Genomic DNA, 20,940 nt, shown 5'->3' on the forward strand with positions numbered 1-20,940 from the left:
TTTTATATGTTTTCTTATTTTTTGTGTTTGTTTTTTATGTATTATTTGTGTGAAAAGTATTATAAAGCTATTACAGTACAGGACTATATAGCTGATTGTGTTAGTTGGGTACCTAGGCTAACTTTGTTGGACTTAACAGTACAGGACTATATAGCTGATTGTGTTAGTTGGGTACCTAGGCTAACTTTGTTGGACTTAACGAACACATTGGACTTAGGAATGCGCTCTCAGAACGGAACTCATTCACATGTAGGGGACTTACTGTACAAAGAAACTGTATGGGACTAAAAATAACTGCGTGCATGTGCAGTTGAGGCAAATTCTGGACCAAAAGATACAAAAAGACCAAAAAAAACCCTAACTGCCACTTCTGAAGAGCCAGGAGTAAAAGCAGGGTGGTGTGTGTACCCCCTGCACTCAACAGCACAAAGAGGTGGGCAAAACACCTAGGCCACCCCTCCGTCCCGACCCCTGGACACACCTCTGCCCTCACCCCATATAAGGAACAAGCTCTCCCCTCTTCAGAGAGCGAGTGAGCAAGGGAACCTATTGCTTATTTTGGCTCCCCTCTGCTGCAGCAGGGACCCCAATAAAGCCATGCCTGAATTTCTTGTCTGGCCTCTAGTCAATTTCTACTGATTGGGGAAGGCCAGGAACCCTGGTCGGTATCAAGCCTACAGAGAGCCCCCGGGGAGTCAGGACTGAGAAATGACAGCCCTTTTCCGTCGCCTGTCACCGCTCTGTGCAGCCGCTGTCTCCTCCAGCCTGGGACTCCAGCCGCCTCCAAACTGCTCTCCCTGGAGTCATTCTGCACAAGACGGCTCCAGGGATCTTTCTAAAACCCCTGTCCGGTCCTGTCCCTTCTTAAACTCAGCAAGGAGCTCTCATTTTTAGATTAAAGTGAAAGAAGCCAAATTCAAGAAACCCCATACTTTATGATTCCTTTGCATGAAATAGAAAAGGCAAAACTGTGGAGACAGAAAGCAGATTAGTGGTCGCCTGGGTGGAAGCGGGGAGGTGGGGATTCAGAGTCAATGTGCATGAAGGATCTTACCGGAGTCATAAAAAGGTTTCAAACTGGTTTATGGTGATGGTCACACAGCTTGGTAAATTTACTTAAGAATCACTGAATTGTATATTTGGAAAGAGTGAATTATGTGATATGCAAAATTAAAAATTATTCAAGCACCTCACTCTAGCCAGCAGGCACTCCGTACTATGGCTCCTAAAGACCCGTCTCGAGGCTCGTCTTGCCCAGCTCTCCTCACTCTGTACCTTCAGTGCTCGCCCTGGTCCAGAGCCTCAGAGGGGCTACATCTTCCCCGCTCAGCCCCACCTGCACCTTCAAACACTTGCCACAGCCTCCATCCCCCAGAGCACCCCTCCTCCCCTGACTGCTGGCTCCCACCCGAAATCTGGCTGATGCCCCTCACAGCTCAGCTCTCCCTGGGCTGGATCCCCTTATCCACCCAGATGAGGTCAGGACCCTGTTCTGTGCCCCTGTGCTACCCCTGGACTTTCTCTTTCATGCCACTTATCACTATTTGCTGAATTATTTCTTTAATGTCTGTCTTCCTTGCTAGTACATGAGCCCACAGATAACTTGTCATAGCGATATTGCAGGGTCCAGTGTGATCTCTGGCACACAGTAGGATCTCAGAGATGTTAATTGCATGAATAAACATGGGAGTGAGGTGCAGAGGCCATGGGACCAGGCAGCTCTTCCAAGAGCGTATAGGTTTATTCAGACCCCAGCATCACTCAGCCGAAGGCACATTGCAATCTCCCCCAGAGGCTGCGTGACGAGGTAGAAGAGGGGGAGCGGGGGTGCAGGAGCAGTGTGGGGAGATTCCCAGGCTGATGACTTGTGGGGGGGGGAAAGGGGGACTCAGGAAGAGGGAAGGGGGTCTCATCTGGCTGGGCGATCCTGGGTAAGAAACTTAAACTCCCTGGCCTTCTTCTTTTAAAAGATCTTTGAAAAGATTTTTTTTTTCCTACGAGTCCATTCGTCCTACTAGACCAGGGCTTTGCAACATCAGGGTGACCTGGGGTGTGTGTCACAAGGGTAGATTCCTGAGCCCACCCAGGCCTGGACTCTGCGAGTGTGGCGTGGGCATCTACACTTTCACACACTCATGGGTGATTTTTATTTTTTAATGCAAGTTCATGAGGGGACAGAGGACTGTCTCTGCCTTGTACACTCACATGCCCCCAAACCTAGCGCAATGCAGCACAGAGACGGGTGCTGCAGAGCTATTCCTTGACGGGTGAATAAGTGGATGAGTGAATAACGTGATAGTCACAGAAACGTGCCTAACCGGCTCTGACAAGGTGGAACAGGGCTCCTGCCCCACTATGGTCGACGGTATCTCCCTCCTCTCTTCTGGGCCAAACTCCCCTTTTGTAAAATACGGCGGCTGGCTGAAGCGACCCATGTGACTTCTGGCCTTAAAAATCCACAGCACCGTGCAACCATGCTTTCTGTTTCCAACTTGCCTGCCTCCTTGAGGGGTGAAAAAGCATCCAGATGAGAAGCGACCACAACCCAGAGATTCGTCGTCGGTTTTAATAGGAGGGGTGGAGTCAAACGGTTTAGAGGAACGTGTAAAAAGGTCTTTTCCTTTTTTGCTGGAACAGGATATGGTCTGTGCATAGCACATACATAATAGAAAAATAGAAGCTTCACATCTTACAAACACATGACTGAACAAAGTCTGAGTTTTCCTACCCACTAGACCCAAGCTTGAGGACAGCTCGGCCCTGGGACCCAGTCTGAGATACTGATGGATTTACAGAAAGGGAAACCCGCGTGAAGAGGCAGCTGTCCGGATGGTGGAATTTCGGTAGTTCATGAGGTATCCAAACATGGGTCTGTGTTAGCTATCGCAGGACGGACTAGATTCGGGGTGTTCTGGGCATAATTACCCCTCCCCCCTGTCCTGGGAAGGGCAAACACCAGCTGAGGGGCGAGCGCAGGTTGAAGTGTTTCTATCTATTCTTCCGGCCCTGACCCAAACACTCCTACCGTTGCAGTTTTCCTGGGAGGTAGCAGAACGAGTGGCTGGGTTCTTGTTGGGAGGAGGGGTGGGGGGCGAGTATTAGAGACCCACTTCGCAGGTGCAGGAGTGGCAGGTGGCAGAGAATACCTTCTCGGTGGCAACAGACCCAGAGCCCTTGGGGGAAAGCATTGGGATAGAAATATGTAGGAGTTTTCTAGCTTGTGTCCACTGAAAAGAGGCAAAAAAAGAAAGGGAGGGCAGAGAGGACATCCCGGTATCTTGGAGGCCAGACGCATTTGGTTTGTACCAGTGGTTGTGGTCCAAAGTGGGCCAAGGCAATGGATGTCCAGCCCCGGGGAGAAGGAGACCGACAGCTCACGGCCTTTTGTGTTTCCTTCCTCCCCCAGGACTCTTGTAGGTTCAGAATGTGAAGGATCCGAGGTCCTGGACAAGAGAGGACCAGAGCCAGCCTGGGCAGGAGAATCTCAGCTGTTCCGGGTCAGACGGGGCTGGGAGAGAATTCCAGGCCTGGGGAGAAAGCAAGGCATCTAAAGGAGAGAGGTTTACAGCCTGGATGGAGGACAGGAGAAAATCCCCTTTTTCTTAAGCCGTAGAACGGCTCCGACCAGGGGCTTGGGGTATGTGTGCAGGAGGTGCAGTGGGACGTGCGGGCGGAGAGGAGGCCGTGAAGGAGAACCGCAGGGTATTCATCACAAAGCTTTAAGCTGCTTTCCCAGGGAGGTGCAAACCCATCTGGGAAGCGGGGAGGGAAGGGGATAGAAGGCAGCAAATGACCAACGTAGTCAACAGCAGGAACTAGCAGGGCAATTTCTGGTTTCCTCTGAGCTCTATCCATGGCCCCGCGAGGAGGGTGCAGATTGTTTGTGGTCCTGGGCCCCCAGTTTGTTCTGCGCTAACCTCGTCCCAGCTGGGAAGCCATCTCCAAGGGGTGCACGTGTGTTGCTCTCTTCTTCATCGTTTGCTCTTGAAGAGGGAATAAGGCAGCCTCTGGGCTCCTGGAGCCCCAGCTTTGCGTGGAGCTGCTAGAGAAGGTTCAGGAGGGAAGAGAGGCCAGTTATCTACAAAACCCTATGAACCAGGGTCAAAGCTCAGGATCTGGGGGAGACAGGGAGGACCCAAGTCATTCTTAGTACATCCTCAGCAGGAAGGTGGGGTTCACCCCTGTTCTCCTGCTTCTGCCACCTCTTCTGCAGCCTTTTGGATCTGATGGGGCTGACAGATGAGCTCAGGACTCAGAGGGGGGTCAGCTAGGAGAGGGTTCTGCACACTTGTGCTGATCTCACTCTGTTCCCGCCCCGTAACACACTTCTGCGGAGGGGGATCGACTTTTCCTAAGTCTAAGTCACTCACAGGTCAAAGAGAAAGCCCTGGGGAGAATTCCTTTGGGTGGGAAGGATTTGAAAGAGTCAGTGATGCATCACTACCTCCAGAGGTGATCTTCAAAGTATGGAACCACTAGTACAGCACGGGCCCTGGTACCAGTGAGAACAGACGCCCAGCTGCCCATAGCGATGCCAGCCTTAGACAACCCGTGTGCTAGAGCGACGGGTATCAAGCCTGGCTGGTCCTGGGATTTCAGCGCTTCTCATTCTCACTCCCAGCATGAGAGATGGGAGTGGACATTTGGGGAAACTCCTGGTCAGGATTTGGGCACTTTTATAAGCCTTTAGGGAGTTGCAGGAAAGATCTAACCATCCGAAAGCTCTCGACTCTCTTTAGAAGAGCCCTCTCCTGCCAGGGAGCTCAAGACCTGGGAAGAAGGGGACGAATGGTTTGGGGCCTGTGACTTTCTTCTCCTCTCCAGATCGCGGTCCCTCCATCCAGCCCTGCTACACGCCCACCACGCCTCATCTGGAACTGACATGCAGCTCAGGTCCTGAGTGCATCCGTTTCCGAGGTACCCTGTTAAAAAGACCAGTTACTCAGGACAAGACCTCCTGAAAAACAATCAGCTTTGTCCCCTGTCTCCAAGCAGACCTACACTTGAAATATTCTGAACAGTCAAGATGGACCAATTTTCTCCCCCTTTTGCTTGACCAAGACCTCAACTCGGTCCAGTTTCTATCCAAGGTTCGACCACTCTCATCCTGAGCTCTTACTGTCTGTTCCATCTTCGCCCCGCTTGGTGCAGCCTTTTCTTCCTCCCCCAGCATGTACCTGCCCTGATATTTGCCAGGCAGAGGAGGCAGCCAGTAGGGTGTCTCTTGCTTGGACCGCCAACCTCTATCCTCAGCTCATCTCAGGTCAATCTATAGATGGACACCTCTGCAAATAGAGAGGTATGTCAAAGGCGAAGGTATTTGCAGCAGATGAGGGCTTGTCTCGCAGGCTGGGGCCCCCGAGAGTCGCAGAGGGTGTCAGCTCATTCTGCAAAGCCACGGTCCACGGACGCTGAAAATATCTGTGCTCTGATATGGGTCTCTCTGGTTTCAGATTTAGGAACGTTCCAATGGTTCAGGAATCTGAAGGCTCCAGGAGGACAACATTTATAGTCGCTTGGGGCACCTCTTCTTTAAATACTCTCAAGGGACAGGAGGCAAGGAGGCGTCGTACGGCAAGGGGCTGCTTCAGCTGGGCCGCTCCGTTTCACGGGATTATCACCCCTCTCCTACTGTAGGGGGGTCAGAGGGGGCAAACTCCGGAGGTCACGATGCCCGATTCCGCTCCATCCAGGCACCAGTGCATGTGGCAGAGGACGCCCGAGAAGGAAGTGAGAGTATCAGATGAGAACTTGGGTGAGTTTCCTGGACGTTGCTGGAGAGGAATTAGCATCTGTAGTCCAAAGCCTCTCTACTTCCCTCGTGGCCTATTTTGTACCCCCTCACCCCTCGCCAAAGAGGTTGCCATTATTAGGATCCCTGTCATCTGAGGTTAAAATAAGACCCGGTTCAACGTGAGGAAAAGTTATGGGCAGGCACCCTGGCCCCAGCTTGTCCTCGAGCTGTGCGCAGCGCTGACTTCCAGGCAGAAAGGCTCTCCCCTGAACACTCAATCTCTCCCGCTGCTTCTAGCAGGTTCCCCCCCGCTGCCAGAGACGCTGCTCTACCCTCTCCTCCAAGAGGGGGATCCCTTCTCCCCCAGCCTCCTGGACAATGCATCCCAGTGTCCCCAGAGCCCTCACACGCAGGATGCCCGTAGTACCTGCCCACTCTTTCTGGTCAGCAGCTAAATCTTACTCCCCGTCACCCTGCCCTCCCTGCACTTAGAGGACAGCTGCTCCCCCCCCCACCCCATGCAACCCGCGCAGTCAGTGGCCTCTGAATGGAAAGGTGATTGGAAAGAGGCAGAATGGGAGCACGTGTCAATCCTGCTGGGTTGACAGGTGGCATTCCTGCAGGCAGATTCCTGCAGCGATGACCCTGGGAGGAAGAAGTCTGCTGTTCCGAGATGCCTTGGTTCTGACGGTACATACCAGGATGTAGAGATATACATCAGCACACACATGCTTCCTCCCTGCCTTTTCCTGTGTCCAAGGTCCCATCCCCCAAGTGTCTCTGGACCGTCTTTCCTCAGATGAGGTCAGAGCATGGGATCCATTGCCATTCTAGGATGCCGGCTGCAACCCCTTACTTGGGTGGGTCACATGTCATGGGGTCCGGTGGCCAAGGGAACCGACTCAGGTCCCCCCAAGCACAAAAGGAGCCCAAATAAGGGGGCATGGGAGGAGGGGGGAATTGTTCACTTGTGCAAAATTCCAACAGAAAAGACATTGCTTTCCACCTGTGAGCCTTCCTTCAGGGTCCTTATATCCTGGGGAGGAAGTGAGTGACGGTCATGATCGGGGACACCTTGCTGCCCCGCTTCACCCGTCCGTATTTGCTCAGCGCGATGTAGGTGCCTCGGTACAGGTCTGACTCATAGGCGTTGTAATTGTTGGGCAGGAGGGTCTCTCTGAATTTGCACTCCTCTTGGAAGCTGGGCTGTGAAAGAAATGGACAAACGGCAGAGCATCAGTGATAAATGAGGCCCAGCAGGCACGTCTGCCATGGGTCCCTCGCTTTCCCATGTCAGACAACCTCCAGGAGCTCTGGGCCATCCTGCGTGAGCAGAAGCATGAAAGCTGAGAACAGGGGAGCCTTCAGAGCTCTCATGGTCCCCCCTCACCTTCCCTCCTTCATGATGAGGAAGCCCAGGCCCGAGGATGTGGGTGGACGGCCTGTGTCACATGGGGGCTGGGGGTTCTCCTGACTGCCAGTCCTGGACACTTTCTACCAAGCACAGGGATGATAGTTTATTCAGAGAAAGGACCAGGGAAGGATAGAAGAAGCTGTTTCCTCAAGTCCACTGCGAGAGGACCTAGCGGACAGAGCAGGATAGAGAGCTGGGGTTCGCTTAGCGGCTCTAGCTGTGTGACCTTGGGGCAGGCGCCTCCCCTCCCAGCCTGATTCCCTTTTCTGCAAACCACATGGTTGGGGAGCATTTGGGGGGGCGGCGGTGAGTGGAGGGTGAGATAGATGGCTTCCTAAGTCCTTCCCAACGCATCTGTTTAATATGGTAACTGTCTCTCCACTTGTGTTCCCTCACCCTGTCTCTCCCAGTTTAAGGTCCAAGTTTGCTTCCCCTTAAAGGGGCCCATTCTCAGTTTTGACTTTGAGCCCAGAAGGTGCCCAGTGCCCCCTAGGAATCCACAGGTCACCAGGGAAGGGCAGGGACAGAGATGGCGAGAAGCAGCGACTTTTATGGGGAAAAGAACCTGGTTCCCTCTGTGACCAGCAGTGCCAAGGAGTCGGGGGCCAGCGACAAATCACCCCCTCCGGAGCGTGTCGCGTGAGGACCACCTGTTCAGAAAATGAGGGCCAGGCTTCCTGTCACACATCAACAAGTCCCTCCCCAATAAATCACCCAAGTCTTCCTTTATTCCTAGAAAAGAGAGCCACTTCCCTAGCCCGCCCGGGTCACTGCCCCTGGCTGGAAGGGTTTCTGGGCTTCTGATGGGGGTCGCTCCCTGGGAGCCAGGAGGCCTGGGATCTAGTCATTAAAGAAACGTAGAATGAAACAGAGACAGAGCTGAGCGTAACACCCGACTCCTTCCTGCCGACTGAGGCCACCAGCTATAAAAAACCCACTCAGTGGCTAAGCGGCTGTGCGAGGGGTATCGCCTGACCTTCTTAAAAGGAATCATACTACGAGCACCTGGCCTTGTCAGCCGTAGGGTGGACGAGAGCCTCTTCCTGTTACGAACAGAGGATGACGAGCCAGCTTCTCAGGGCTCCGAGCGGACCAGTCCGGCAGCACGGAAAACAGTGCGCCATCCCAGGGGGCTCCCGGCTCCCTGAGACAAGGACTGTGTCCTGTTGAGCACGTGATGCTGGATGAATGATGGTCTAATTGGAACGGCACAGCCACCCATGGATTCCCCTGCAGGGGTGGCTTCTCTCTGACGCAGCGAGAGCTGGCAAGGGACGGGCGGCGTTGTTTAGGAAACACGTCGGGTACCACTCGCCGGTCCCTTCTGCCCCAGCTGAATGAACGCATCCCCCCCTTTCCCTCTCACGCCCCTGGGTTACTGTGTACAGAGCACCTTCCTGTGATGTTAATTTGCTTGAGATGACCCTGCGAGCTTTCACCAGCCCCATCAACTGGCTTCTGAAGACCATGCCAGGAAGTTCTGTTTTCACAAGTTTTCATCTCCCTTGTTATGGGTGCTCAAAAACACTTGTAGAATGAAGAAAGGAATGTCCCAAAGTCGGAAAAAAAAAAAACTCACCAAAATAGGCAAAGAGCATGTGACGATTCACCTCTTACATAGCTGTGTGAACTTGGCAAATGATTTTACCTCCTAAGCCTCAGCTTCCTCATCTGTAAAATGGGAACAGTGAGAATAATTCCGTCCCAGCACCGGAGGGAGCATTCATTGAAATAATGCATGGAGAGTCTTGGTATAATGCCTGGCACACAGTAAAATAAAAAATAATTTGTATTGCCATAATGATGCTTCTCCAATTGATTCATGAATTAGTTTAAATTAAAAGCACTAAAAGACTTTGTCTTACCCGGAATCAGCATTCCTGTAAAACTTGCTGTGGGTTGCAGGACAATTTAGCTTCTAAGTCCTGCATTAATTGCCTGAGTGGCAGTAGGAGGTGAGCCTGGGGGAGGAGGGCACAGAGCTGACTGGACTCCGGCCCCGCACCCCTGGGGCCTCTCTGGACATGGGGGGTCGGGGCAGCCACGGGACCTAAGGCTGTCGATGGGCAAAACTCTGGAGCAACAGCACAAGGGAAACATAAAGTTGGGATCAATGGTAAAAGCTGAGTACAAATAATGCTACATGGATTAATAGTCTGGTGTGGATCAGCTCACAAAATACAGTCCAGAAGTAAATCCAAACACGAACATAAAATAAAGGTGGATCTGAAATGAATACAAAATACAAGTGGCATTTCCAATCACTGGCGAAAACGTGGTGTTGGAAGAACTGGATGCTATCTTTAATAATCATGATAATAATAGTAATAATAATAATAATAAAGTTTGATGCATGATTTTATTCCTAACACTAAAATAAATTCCAAAAGGAACAAAGATTTAAATGTTAAAAAGAGAACCTTAAGGGGAGTACCCTGGTGGCCTAGTGGTTAGGATTCCAGGCTTTCATTGCCGAGGCCCGGGTTCAATCTCTGGTGGGGGAACTGAGATACCACAAGACGCGTGGGCACAGCAATAAATAAATAAATAAACAGACAAACAAACAAATAAATAAATAAGAGAGAGAAAGAGAAGAGAACCTTAAAATAAGTCAGAAAGATCTTTCTAAGTAGGACACAAAAAACTAGAAGGCATTAAAAAAAACCAAGAAGAATAAATTAGACTTCTGCTTGGAAAAAAATAATCACCTTAAACAAAATAAAAATATAAATAGCAAACCGGATAAAAAATATTTACAATGCATTATATTTTGTAATATATTTTGCAATAGATTGAACTTCGCTACTATATCCAGAACCCTGAACTCACTGAAAAATGGACGTTTATGAACAGACAGTTCACAGAAAAGGAAATACAAATAGCATTTAAACATAAGAACATATGCCTAACAGAGAAACATAAACCATAACTGTGTGATCACATTTTTAATCGTCAGGTTGCAAAAAGAACACTGTTTGACAATAGGCTTTCATCGATGAGGGCATGGGGACTAGGAATTCTCATTTGTTGTCTGTTGGTGTGTATATTGTTATAACCTCTATAAAGAGAAATTTTACAATATTTATTAGAATAAAATAATAACTACAGCTTTGGTTAGTAATTCCACTTGTAGGAATTTATCTTACTGGTTCACTCCCACTCATGTACAAAAGTCACGTACCGCGGCATCATTTGTAATAGTGAGAGACCAAAAGCAACCCAAGTGTCTATCAGGAGGGCAGTGGTTAGCTCAGTGATGGGAGAGCCACCCAATGGAATACTCTCAGCCATAAAAAATAGAACCTCCTTGTGCACTGATTTGAAATGGTCTCCAAGGCATATTGTTCAGTGAAGAAGCAAGATTCAAATTGTATGGATAGTTTGCTCCAGTTTGTGTGCTTTTAAAAAATGATGCCAGTGTGAGAACATGCACAGGGACATTGGGACTTCCTGGGATGGTAGGTACACAGGGCCTGGCAACAGTGGCTGCTCTGGGGAGGGTCTGGGTGGCTTCAAGACAACGGTGAGAGTGAGACTTCATTTCCGTGGTATATTCTTCTGCACATTTCCCCCCTTAAACCACGTCCATGTATTACCTCGTCATGTTAGTAGATTATTGAAAATGGGAAGGGAATTCAGGATAGAAGATGGGCCAGAAAATGGAGTGAGAGAAACTTTGTATCAGAGACTGGTCCGTTCTCTCCCCCGGGTCCTGTCCCTCCCCCCTGCCCGCCCCCTGCTCTCCCCTCTGTTCTAACTGTTTATGACCCTGGAGAGCACCCTGGCCACCAGTTTCCAGGAGACTTCATTTCTGATCGGGATGGTGGTCAAGGGAGAGGTTTCGCGTGTGGTTTGCAAACTCTAGAGAGGAATTCAGATCTTGGGGCGGAGGACCTGGGGGGAAGCGGAAGGGGAGGGGGAGGAATTGAGCGATTGGGGCCAGAAACTCAGGCCATTTGCCCCGATCCTCTGATCTAGAATGTGTCCAGTTGAAGAATCTAGCCTTTGCTAAGGTCTGGGTCTCCTAAAACACATTTGTTTAAATGTGCAAGACGGTGGTTGCATATGCACTGTGCTTTGTTCTCTGATCATCAGATTTTGATTATTCAACCCCCAACCCCAAATTTTCAAAAAGTTTCTGACCTCTGTTTCTTTCCCCTAGCCTTCCTCGCATCCCTAGCCTTCCCCAGAATTCTCTGTACATCTAAAGTGAGAAAGGAGAAATGGGTGAAGTTTGCTTCGGAAGCCTCTCTACCTCGCCCTTGCCCATTCCTCCCTGCACCCCTCTCCACCCCATCCTTGGTGTTCAGGTGGCCACGCGGCTGGGGGGGAGGCCGAGACCATGGCCCTGGACTGTCCCCTGCAGCCGGATGCTCCACTGCCCACACGGACGCTCAAGCTGGCATATCAGGACCAGCCCCTCGATTCATCCCTCCATTCGTGTCCCTGAGCTGAGTCTCATGACTCAGGAATGTTCGCTCCTCAGCTCTGGTGAGAAAAGCCAAGCGAACGACATGTTAATTAAAGCAGCTACCGTATATTATTACTTGAACAAATGAAAATAATTCCCCCAGATGACATTGCCTGGGCCTGCTGGGTCCCAAGCCCCAGCATGACAATGTCTTAAATTCCACATAGGTCTCATCAGACTTATGAGGACCCAAACTCTAAAGCATTTAGCTCTCGCAGTGGAGAAGGGCGTTTTGCAGGGGGGTACATACAGGGGTGTCTCTCGGCGTGAGTTACCTCTGGCGGAAATGCCCCTTAGAGTCTGGGGTGGACCAGACATCCATCCCATCTTGTCTTTGGTCAGTAGGTCACCCGGACTCATGAAAGTGTCTTTTTATCTTTAAAGTTCTTCCTTCTAGGCCTGCCCCGGGCCACTTGCCCCCGTTACTCCTGGCTGTGTATGTGCATGGGAGCTGGGGAGGGGGTTGGATGGATAAGGAGGCGGGTGGTGAGAAAAACCCAGAAAACTCCTTGTCCTAAGACCCTTTCCTCCTGCAGTCCCTGACTGCTACTTTTTTGGTCCTTAGCTGAAATGGAGAAATGACATCTCCCGGCTCTGAAGACATCTGTCTGTCCTAATCCCCGTTCCTAACACACAATTGCACCGGCAATTTAGAAGGGTTTGAAGATGTCTCCACCAGGCCTATCATGCTTCTCATTCCTGCATCGCTCTGGGTAGCAGGCAGGCTGCAGACAAAGCCGTTTGTGAGATCGTCTGCAGGGTCCCCCGGGCCCCTCGTTGTAGCACCAGCCCCTCCCTGCTCAGGGGTCCCATCTCCCACATAGTCTAACACCAGGGACCCTTTGCCCCATCCCCTCAGGAATCCGTTCCCCTCTAGGGGAGGGGGGCAGCTAACTGAGCGAGGGAAAGACTTGGTCCTCCCCTCCCCAATTGTAACGTCCTAGGTAACAATCAACGGCCTCTGTGGATGAAACAAATGCTTTGCTTTGCCAGTTGTCATAGTGCTATTGATGAAAAGGATGGAGACACAGTTATAATTAGTAAAACCAAAATCGCTCAGAAGCATAACTGATTCCAAAGCACAGGGATTCTCATAGAACCACTGTCAGGTGGAGATCTTTGATTTTTTCTTTTAAATTTTAAAAAGATCAAGGAGACTGGAAGTCACTGATTCCTGCCTCAGTCCACATCAGAGAGAGCAGAGCGAGGTCTGGGCTCAGAGGGGGTCAGAGACTTTGCCCGAAGGAAGACAGTAGCTGGAGGGTAGGTGGGCAGGAGCTGGAACCCGGGTCCTAGTCTGCACACCAGGTGCGCTTCTGCTGCCGGCCTACCGGCATCACCTGCTAAACCTGGAAGCAGGTTTGCACACCGCCCCGATTCACCTGAGACCCTGGAGACCCACGGTCACATCTGCAAAGTGAGGATAAGGGTCAGATGCACCTCCCAGGGGTGCTGGGGGATAGTGTGCTCAGAAAGCATCCCCAGGGCGTCTGACAAACAGTAGGTGCTCAATACAGTGGAGCTACTTATACTGTCGAAACACTGCCACAGGCTCTGCACCCCTCTTTCCAAGGGATGAGACCTGCGGGAGGCCACCTAGGTGGGTTTTCTTGGCTCTTATTTTCCTACCTTGCCCCTGCTCCCCCTTCCTTCCCCCCCAGCATGGTTCCCCTCCCCCCAGGAGAAACCCCACTGAGGGGCCATAGCAGCTGAGCCACAGGGAGGGGAGGCAGCAGCTCTTGGGGCTTAAAGGGAAATAGTGTGAATGAAATCATCACCCAGTGGGACTTTTCCCGGCTCTTTGGATCAGTTGGCAATTGATTTTTTAGACTGTGATAATGGCCCCTGGGGGGCGTAGCAGGGAGTGGAGAGGTGGTTCGGGAGCATCTGGTGCCCGGGCTTGGGGCTCCAGGGAGGGCAATCTCCCCCTCCAAGAAGGTGCCTTTGGGCCAGATGCTCCTGGGGGGGGTGTATGTGGGGGGAGATTGGGGTGTAGACCATGGGTGGGGCTTCTCCTAGGGAAGCCCCCATTTTCCTGGACTCTCCTCCTTTAGTGAGCCCTGTGGACCCCCTTTGAAGTCATCTGCCCAGGAGTGAGGGGTCAGGGGCGTCACCGACATCAGGGGTCAGCCCACACTGCAGAGTTGCCCCCTTCCTCGTGCTCCCTGAATGTTCTAGCCACCTGCAGCACTCTCGCTGTGAGGTCCCCTGTTCCCAGCCTCCCCGGCTTCTCCTACGGGGACCTCAGGTTTCAAGTGGGAAGTGGATACATTGGCCTTCTATTTGCACCCTTTCCTCAGCTCACAGTTCAATTTCTTTCCGGATAAGGAGAAAAAAATTCTAAATAGCTTGTTAATGAAGGTGGCAGAGGTAAGGGCTGATGTAATTTGTGCTTCCTTCCAAAAGATTCACCTTGCGTAGAACCCCAGAGCCAACAGCCTCCGTTCCTGGCTCTGCAACGAGTGGGATTCCAGGCACCACGCGGGCGGCAGGGAAGGGGCTCTGTGGGGCGACGCACCGCACAGAGCGGGCACTTACTCCACCAGAGCCTCCTTGGTTCCAGCTGCTTCGTCCTCTCCATCACATACGCAGAGAGCGGTGAAAAGGGCGCCTGAGAATCCCCATCTCATGGCTGCTTCATCTCCCAGCAGCCCTCAGCGCTAGTGTAGCCCTGGGGCAGGGAGGATTCCTTGCCCTCCGAAGGCCAGGTAGCCTGGTGGTCCCTAGCCTGCCTGCACCTCAGAAATACCTGGGAAACTTAAAAAATAAGAACAAACTGATTTGCAGGCCCCCGTTCCAGCCCTACTGACTAAGCATCTCTGAGGAAGGCCCCCAGAAATCTGGACGTTTAACAAGTTACCAAGGTGATGTGGATGTAGATGGTCCTCCCATAAGATCCACCTCTAGGAAAGAGGCGTGCAGAGCCTATGGCAGTGTGTACACAATATAAATGATTCCCCTGTATTGAGCACCTACTGCTTGTCAGGTGCCCTGGGGATGCTTTCTGAGCACTACCTTCCAGCACCCCCAGAGGTGCATCTGATCTTTATCCTCACTTTGCAGATGGGACCCTGGCTCTCCCAGGTCTCAGGTGAATCGGGGCTGTGTGCAAACCTGCCTCCGGGCTCGGCAGGTGATGCTTGTAGGCCAGCAGGAGGAGAGCATTTGGTGGTACACACTAGGACCCTGGTTCCAGCTCCAGCCCGCCTACCCTCCAGCCGCTTGTCTTCAGAGGCCCACTGATTCTAATGCACGTCTTGTCTCCACGTAAACGAACCCAAATGGAGAGGTGTTAGCACTGCGGATCACAGGCCGAGGCCACCTGAGCACCCCGTTTGGGTATTTCACAGCCCCGGTCTGTTGGGACAGCCTCCCCGGACCCCAGCACCGATCTCAGACCCCCCTGTTCACATTCGGATGCTGTGTGTCCCCACGCAAAGGTAGAACAGCCCTCCACACCCTGCCCATAAATAGCCTCTCTGCTATTCCTTGACCATGGCTCAGAGGTCTTCCTTTCTAACCTTCTTATTTCTGTCAAAAGAACTCCCAGTCTCTTTGCCTTCATAGGGATGCTTTCCCAGCCCATATTTTGGAATATGCCGAATTATGGGCTGAGAGACCCAGGAATGAGGGGGTCAGAGAGATCAGAGATTTTGGTAACTATGGAAGTTGGGGAGGTTAACCGAAGTGCTAGCATTGGCACCGCGCCCCCCCCCCCCACCAGGGATGATCTGTGATGGGGAGAAGGCGGGGGGTGGGATCTGGGGCCACCAAGAGAGTCTTATACCCCCTTGGGGAGGATGCTTCTCCAGGTCTTGGGATCAGAGACCAGAGGGCTTAAAACCTTAAAGTAAAACGTCCACGCACTGATGAAGGCGAGGAAAAGAGCTCCGTTTCTTCTCCTCCCGCTGTGCTGCAGGCTGGGGGCCTCGGAGGGTGAACCATGGGAACAGTGTGCCCAGCTGAAAGACACGCCTGCGTCTCTGGGCCTCTCCTGCTCAGGACCTGACCGTAAGCCTGGACCACAGCTTTATGCCAGAACGTGGGTTTCCCTCGGACCCAGAAGCCCTCTGAGCTACGGTTTCTGTCTCATTACAAGGCTCTGGTGGGTGGGATCAGGGAAAACATGGTCCAGCGCACAGGCTGACTCATGGTGCAGCTAAGAAGGCATAAGCCCTTCACGTGCACCAGCTCCTTCCACAGCAACCCCCCCGACCCGTTCTAGATAAATATTCACGTCCCTCTTCAGGATTTTGCATTATTTTCTTCAATTGCGTAATCTTCAGGCCTCGTGCAGCCTGAAGCTTCCCCTGGCCTGATGAACTCACCGTGGTGTATAATCTTCCTTTACTGTTCATGGCAACGAAGAGGGCACTTTTCACCCCAAAGAGACTCACCACGCCTCGCTCCACTGTGGAAATCTCCAGCAGGCCTGACAGAGAAACGGGAGCTGCATTACCCCAGGCTTGTGCAAATCAGAGCAGGACGTCAACCTAAAGGTGTCCCTCCAAGGGCATCTAGGCCCATCCCCCTGCTTCTAGAAAGTCAGACCCTCCATCACCTCCACCCTTGATCTCACTTTAGGAGATCGGCTGCCAGGCTTGGCCAGTCCTGCTAAACTGCTAAAAATCCAGTTCTGCAGGGGAAAGTTCAAACGTCAGAGTTAGAGATCACAGTGGCCACTTAGGCATCTACCTAAAGTTAGCTTTGAATCTGGGCTTAATCACACCACGTCCTTGACGTGGGTAAAGGAAGTGAATTCTGATTAGCTTTGTTAACAATGTATACTCCTCGTGTTTCAATAAATAGCCCATCTAATCTTGCAAACAAAAAACATCTTGCAAACACTGGATCCTGCAGCCCTATCCCCTCCTGGGGAGAGCCCATCTAGGCAGCAACCTGCAGGACAGAGGGGGCAAGTTGAAATAAAAAGAAGGATGTGCTTCAGCTGGAAATTTTGCAAACGACTTGCCTTTCCTCTCAAAGAGAAAAGCTAAAGAAAAAGCAGCATGTGTCTAATTTGGTCCAAGCATCCTCACTGGTTCTCCCCACCCTTGTTTCATGGCTCCCCCAGGCTGGGGGTTCCCTGTGGTCCTCCAAGGCCGTGGCTGGGCCCGTAATGCTGAAGGAATTAGTGCCTCAGGGGCTCTGTGGGGGCGACGGCAGAGGACATCAGGATGCTCGGACCTCAGCACATTTAAGCCTGCACCGAGGCAGCGTCAAAGTGAGTCAGGGGAGGTGGCTAAGCTTATCGGCATCCATCCTTCCCCCTTGATAACAGGCCTCCAGGCACCAGAGCGAGGCCCCTCCATCCTTTAGCCCTGCTTGAGTCCCAGCCCCCAGCTTCCCAACTGGCTGCAACTGGCACTCACTGTAGGGGTTCTCCTCGTGGGTGCCGCTGATCCGGCCGTCGGGGGGCACCTGGAGGTGGAAGCCGATGCCCACGTTGCAGTAGAGCCTCCGCTGCCGCTTGATCCCCACCAAATAGCCGCTTTCCCAGTTCACGCCAGCAATCTCTCCAGCCAGCCCAGCCCGAGACCTGGACAGCAGGGTGCCCCAGCCCCTGGAAGCCAGCAGCGTGCTGTTGGCGCGGGAGCCCGCGGGAGAGGGCACCACCATGCCCACGAGGACGCCGAGGAAGATGAGAGCCCGTAGCGTGCCCGGCAGACGTCCTGCTCCCCGGGACATAGTGATGACCAGCCTCTGTCCCAGGGCCATCCACCTTGCCTCTCAGGCACGTGGTCAGAATTAATGGCCCTAAAAATACCGCCCTTCTTGTTTTTCTCCCCTCGGCATGGCGGCAGGGGCTTATTTTTGGAAGGCGGTTGAAGGCTGCTGACATGAAACAAAAGCCTGCTTTGGGCACTCGGGTCTGGAGCAGAGGGACCCAGGCTGAGCCGTGGCCGGTACGGACCATGGCTTGGCGACGCGGTCTAGCTGGCCCGCTCACTCCGACCCGAGTTGATTCTGCTTGATTTGACCTATCTTTATAGTTCAGCAGCCTGGCCCGCCCCGCCGCCCTTCATCACCCTGACGTCAGCTGGCCTGGCTCACTTATCCAGGGCTGTAACACTAACCTGCTCCTGGGCCTGGCGGCCTCCCCAGACCCCCGGCACCCAGGGATGCTGGGAGCCACTGTCATTCCAACTATGAAGCAGGAATGAAGTGAGCAGGGAGCATCTCTGAAGGGAGGGAGGAGTTGGCCAGGGGCCCTGGGGAAGAGGGAGGCCAGAGGCCACCCAAGACCCAAATTGGGCAGAAGTTCTTGGCCTGGCAGCGCTGGCTTCCTTATTTAGAGGGCAAAGGGTAAAGACAGGGATGGGGCAGTCTTGGTGGCAGGCAATGACCGGGGCACACGAGTTACCCTATTCATGGAAAGAGCTCACGGTTGAGGGCCATAGAGCCTGGGGGGCTGCTGAAAGGCTGAACCCCTTTAGCAAGAGAGGACAGAGATGGGGGTGTGGTATCCAAGGGTCTTGAGGATCGTGGAGGGAGGCAAGGCTAGGGTCAGTCCTCTGCTCTCCGTCCCGGTCATGGAATTCACCCAGCCAACAGGGTGGAAGTTGCGTCTGGCCCTTGCCATGGCCACTGGCCATTTTCCTATCGGGGCTCACCCTTGGCATCTGACTGATGTCATTCATTCCCATTTTACAGATGAGGAAGCTGAGGTGGGGAGAGCTTAAGTGACTGAGCTTAGGTGCTGAGTGACCATAGCTATTAAGTGGCAAAGCCAGAACGTATAAAGTCGGCCTGAGTCCAAAGCCTGCGCTTTTAACCTCTGCATGATGGTCTGATGTAGAAGTTAGATTTGCACGGAGTCTACTGAGCTCATTACATGCCAAGGGTACTCACGGAATTATTTTGATGGCACAGGATGCTTCGCCCACTCACCCATGCTGGAGGCTGTGGGCAGCCTGGGGAAGATCCTAGGATGAGGCACACTGCTCAGGGCCTGCCTTGAGACCCCACTCCCTCCCCTCTGATTCCAAGCTCCTGCCCTGGCCTGGGTCCCGGCCTCCAGTCTGTGGAGTCTACCTGCCTTCTGCCCCTCTGCCTGGTCCATTGGATTGATGTCTTGGTTAGGATTTCCACCAAGCCTTGCATGTCAGTTTTGCCCAGATCCCTTGAAGCCCAGGTAATGGGCTTCTGTCATTACCTTCAGCTGCTAAAATGTGGGGAGTTGGGGAGGGAATATACGAACCTCTGCTTGGCATAGCCCTCACCATTGGGCCCCCAGCTTCCCTACCGCCTTTCCCCTCCCTGCTACCTGCATTGCCTCACACCCAGCTTTATCATCACCAGCACCATCTTTCCCACAACAAGGAAAGACTGGCACCCTGTGGGCATAGGTAGGCCTTCGTTAGAAAACTGGTTAAAAAAAAAAAACCCCATAATTAAAAAAAAAGCATCTCTCTGCGAAGTAGGAGGGTCTTGAATAATCCAAAGGCAAAACTGTCAAAAAAAGAACCATCATGTCGAATTTCCAGCTAGATTTCATACATTTACATTTTCTTGCATGCAAGAGCAGCGGAGACACGCCCTTACCCATGTTCTCTTTGGGATCTTGTGTTCTTGATGCTGGTGTTCTGACTTAAGGAAGAGGCAGCCTGGCAGCCTGTTGGATGGTAAGAAGTTAGTCTGAAATGAACACTTGCCTTGGATGATTGGAGAGGCGCTCATCAGCAGGGAGTTGGAATCTCTGCGGATTTCTTCTCGGAACCCAGCCACTGTGGGACCACTTTGGAGGAGAGATTAAACCATGACAAGGTCCGTGCCAAATATCAACAAAAATAGTGACTCTCTTTAGATTCATTTAGATTCACCTCATCCCAGATTCTTTGCGCAGAGATCGTGGTTGGCATCTTATAAAACAAAGGGCTTCAGAATGGGGGACGCCTGGATTTGAATCCCAGCTCCACCACTTGTTAGCTGTGTGACCTTGGAAAAATTCTGAACCTCTCTGAGCCTCGTTTGTTCATCTGCAAAATGAGACCATTACTACATAGGGTTATTATATATTAGCAACAATACATGCAAAGGGCCAATGCAGAGTACAATACAGTCTTTTCTCAGAAACACATTGAAAATCACTCACCCAGTTAAAGGAGGACAAACGCAAAGTGAGAAGAACCATCTCTCATCTCAAGGATGGGAGAGACACGTGGCCTTCTAGTTCCTAAATGCTGGCCACCCAAGCATATACTGTGATGGCTGCCAACATATGCAGAAGCAGGCAGCTCGGATTCCTAAAATATTCTGAAAACCAGTAATAGCCTTGGTATCGTCCCCTGTTAAATATAAAACTTAAGTAATTCATTCTATTAAAAAGCCTGGGTCTTATTTTTATCAGGTGATGTGATGAGGCCCTGTTCTAAATGCGCCTCCCGGGTCTGTCTCCATAGCAACTCCACTGTGCTCATATATCCATAGATTTTTCCTGAAGACTAATTACGTTGACAACTGCTAGGGCTTCTTGGTTTACCAGATTTGCACCTGACCCTTCTCCCGGGGCTTAGGGACCCCTATGGATGTGAAGTGATAGAGAAAAGAGTAACAGGTGGAGGAGGCCTCTCTGTGGACCCCTCTTTCAAATAGCTGTCCAGCAGCCTTTGGGGCTGTCAATCACTCTCTCTGGAGAGCTGAGAGTTGGTGGAGGTGAGCGGGGAAAAATGCTAATGTCCGTCTCCTTCCACAACAGGTCCTTGTCCCCAAGTGGGGTACCACGCGGTAGACATTGGTCAAGTTGGACCTGCCCAGCCAAACGGCTTCTGTGTCAACCAGGCAGGATGCCTTCTACGCCTCCTGGTTATTACCTAAAGAACTTCAAACACCTCGGGAGTGACCATAGGGAAAGCACAGAAACTTGTGTAAATTGTGAAAAGTGCTGCTTATTTGTACCTTTTACATTTAATTTAGAAAAAGTAACACTTACCTTTTTCTTTCTTTCTTTTTTATTTTATTATTATTATTATTTTTGGCCGCACCACACGGCATGTGGGATCTTAGTTCCCTGACCAGGGATCGAACCTGTGCCCCCTGCAGTGGAAGCATGGAGTCTTAACCACTGGACCACCAGGGAAGTCCCAACATTTGCCTTTTTGGAATTACAGAAAGTAATTCGGAAATTACAGAAAATTATCAGGTAGAAAACAAAATAGCGGTGTTCAGCGTCTTCCTGTCTTTTACCTTGGTCTTTCAGAGCTACCTGGGCAATGGGGCTGCCGCCTCACTTGCTCTCTCCCTCTCTCTTGCTCAGACACCCATGCACACACACCTGGTGTTCAGAAGTAGCGTTTGATCAGGGGTCTTGATGGGTCTGAG

At 51.8% G+C, this 20,940-nt stretch overlaps 1 protein-coding gene across 1 annotated transcript; it reads right to left on the minus strand.

The window, feature by feature from the left end:
• Nucleotides 1-2,539: 2,539 nt before the first annotated feature.
• FGF6 (fibroblast growth factor 6) lies at nucleotides 2,540-17,348 on the minus strand. Its single transcript, XM_082350004.1, has 3 exons — nucleotides 16,992-17,348; nucleotides 15,948-16,051; nucleotides 2,540-6,940 (listed from the first exon to the last, which is right to left on the minus strand). Exons 1-3 carry the CDS (start codon nucleotides 17,335-17,337, stop codon nucleotides 6,764-6,766), a joined length of 627 nt encoding a protein of 208 aa, XP_082206130.1. The 5' UTR covers nucleotides 17,338-17,348; the 3' UTR covers nucleotides 2,540-6,763.
• Nucleotides 17,349-20,940: the final 3,592 nt, after the last annotated feature.

Source organism: Balaenoptera borealis (assembly GCF_965194805.1).
Source record: "Balaenoptera borealis genome assembly, chromosome: 13".
NCBI lineage: Eukaryota > Metazoa > Chordata > Mammalia > Artiodactyla > Balaenopteridae > Balaenoptera > Balaenoptera borealis.

Bases quoted from the DNA above. Each gene is read 5' to 3' on its own strand.
- FGF6 (XM_082350004.1), bottom strand. From the start codon at position 17,337: ATGGCCCTGGGACAGAGGCTGGTCATCACTATGTCCCGGGGAGCAGGA. The intron at 16,052-16,991 runs GTGAGTGCCAGT...TTTCTCTGTCAG, and splicing joins CCACGAGGAGAACCCCTACA to GCCTGCTGGAGATTTCCACA. The intron at 6,941-15,947 runs GTGAGTTCATCA...TTTCTTTCACAG, and splicing joins AAGGAAGATTATACACCACG to CCCAGCTTCCAAGAGGAGTG.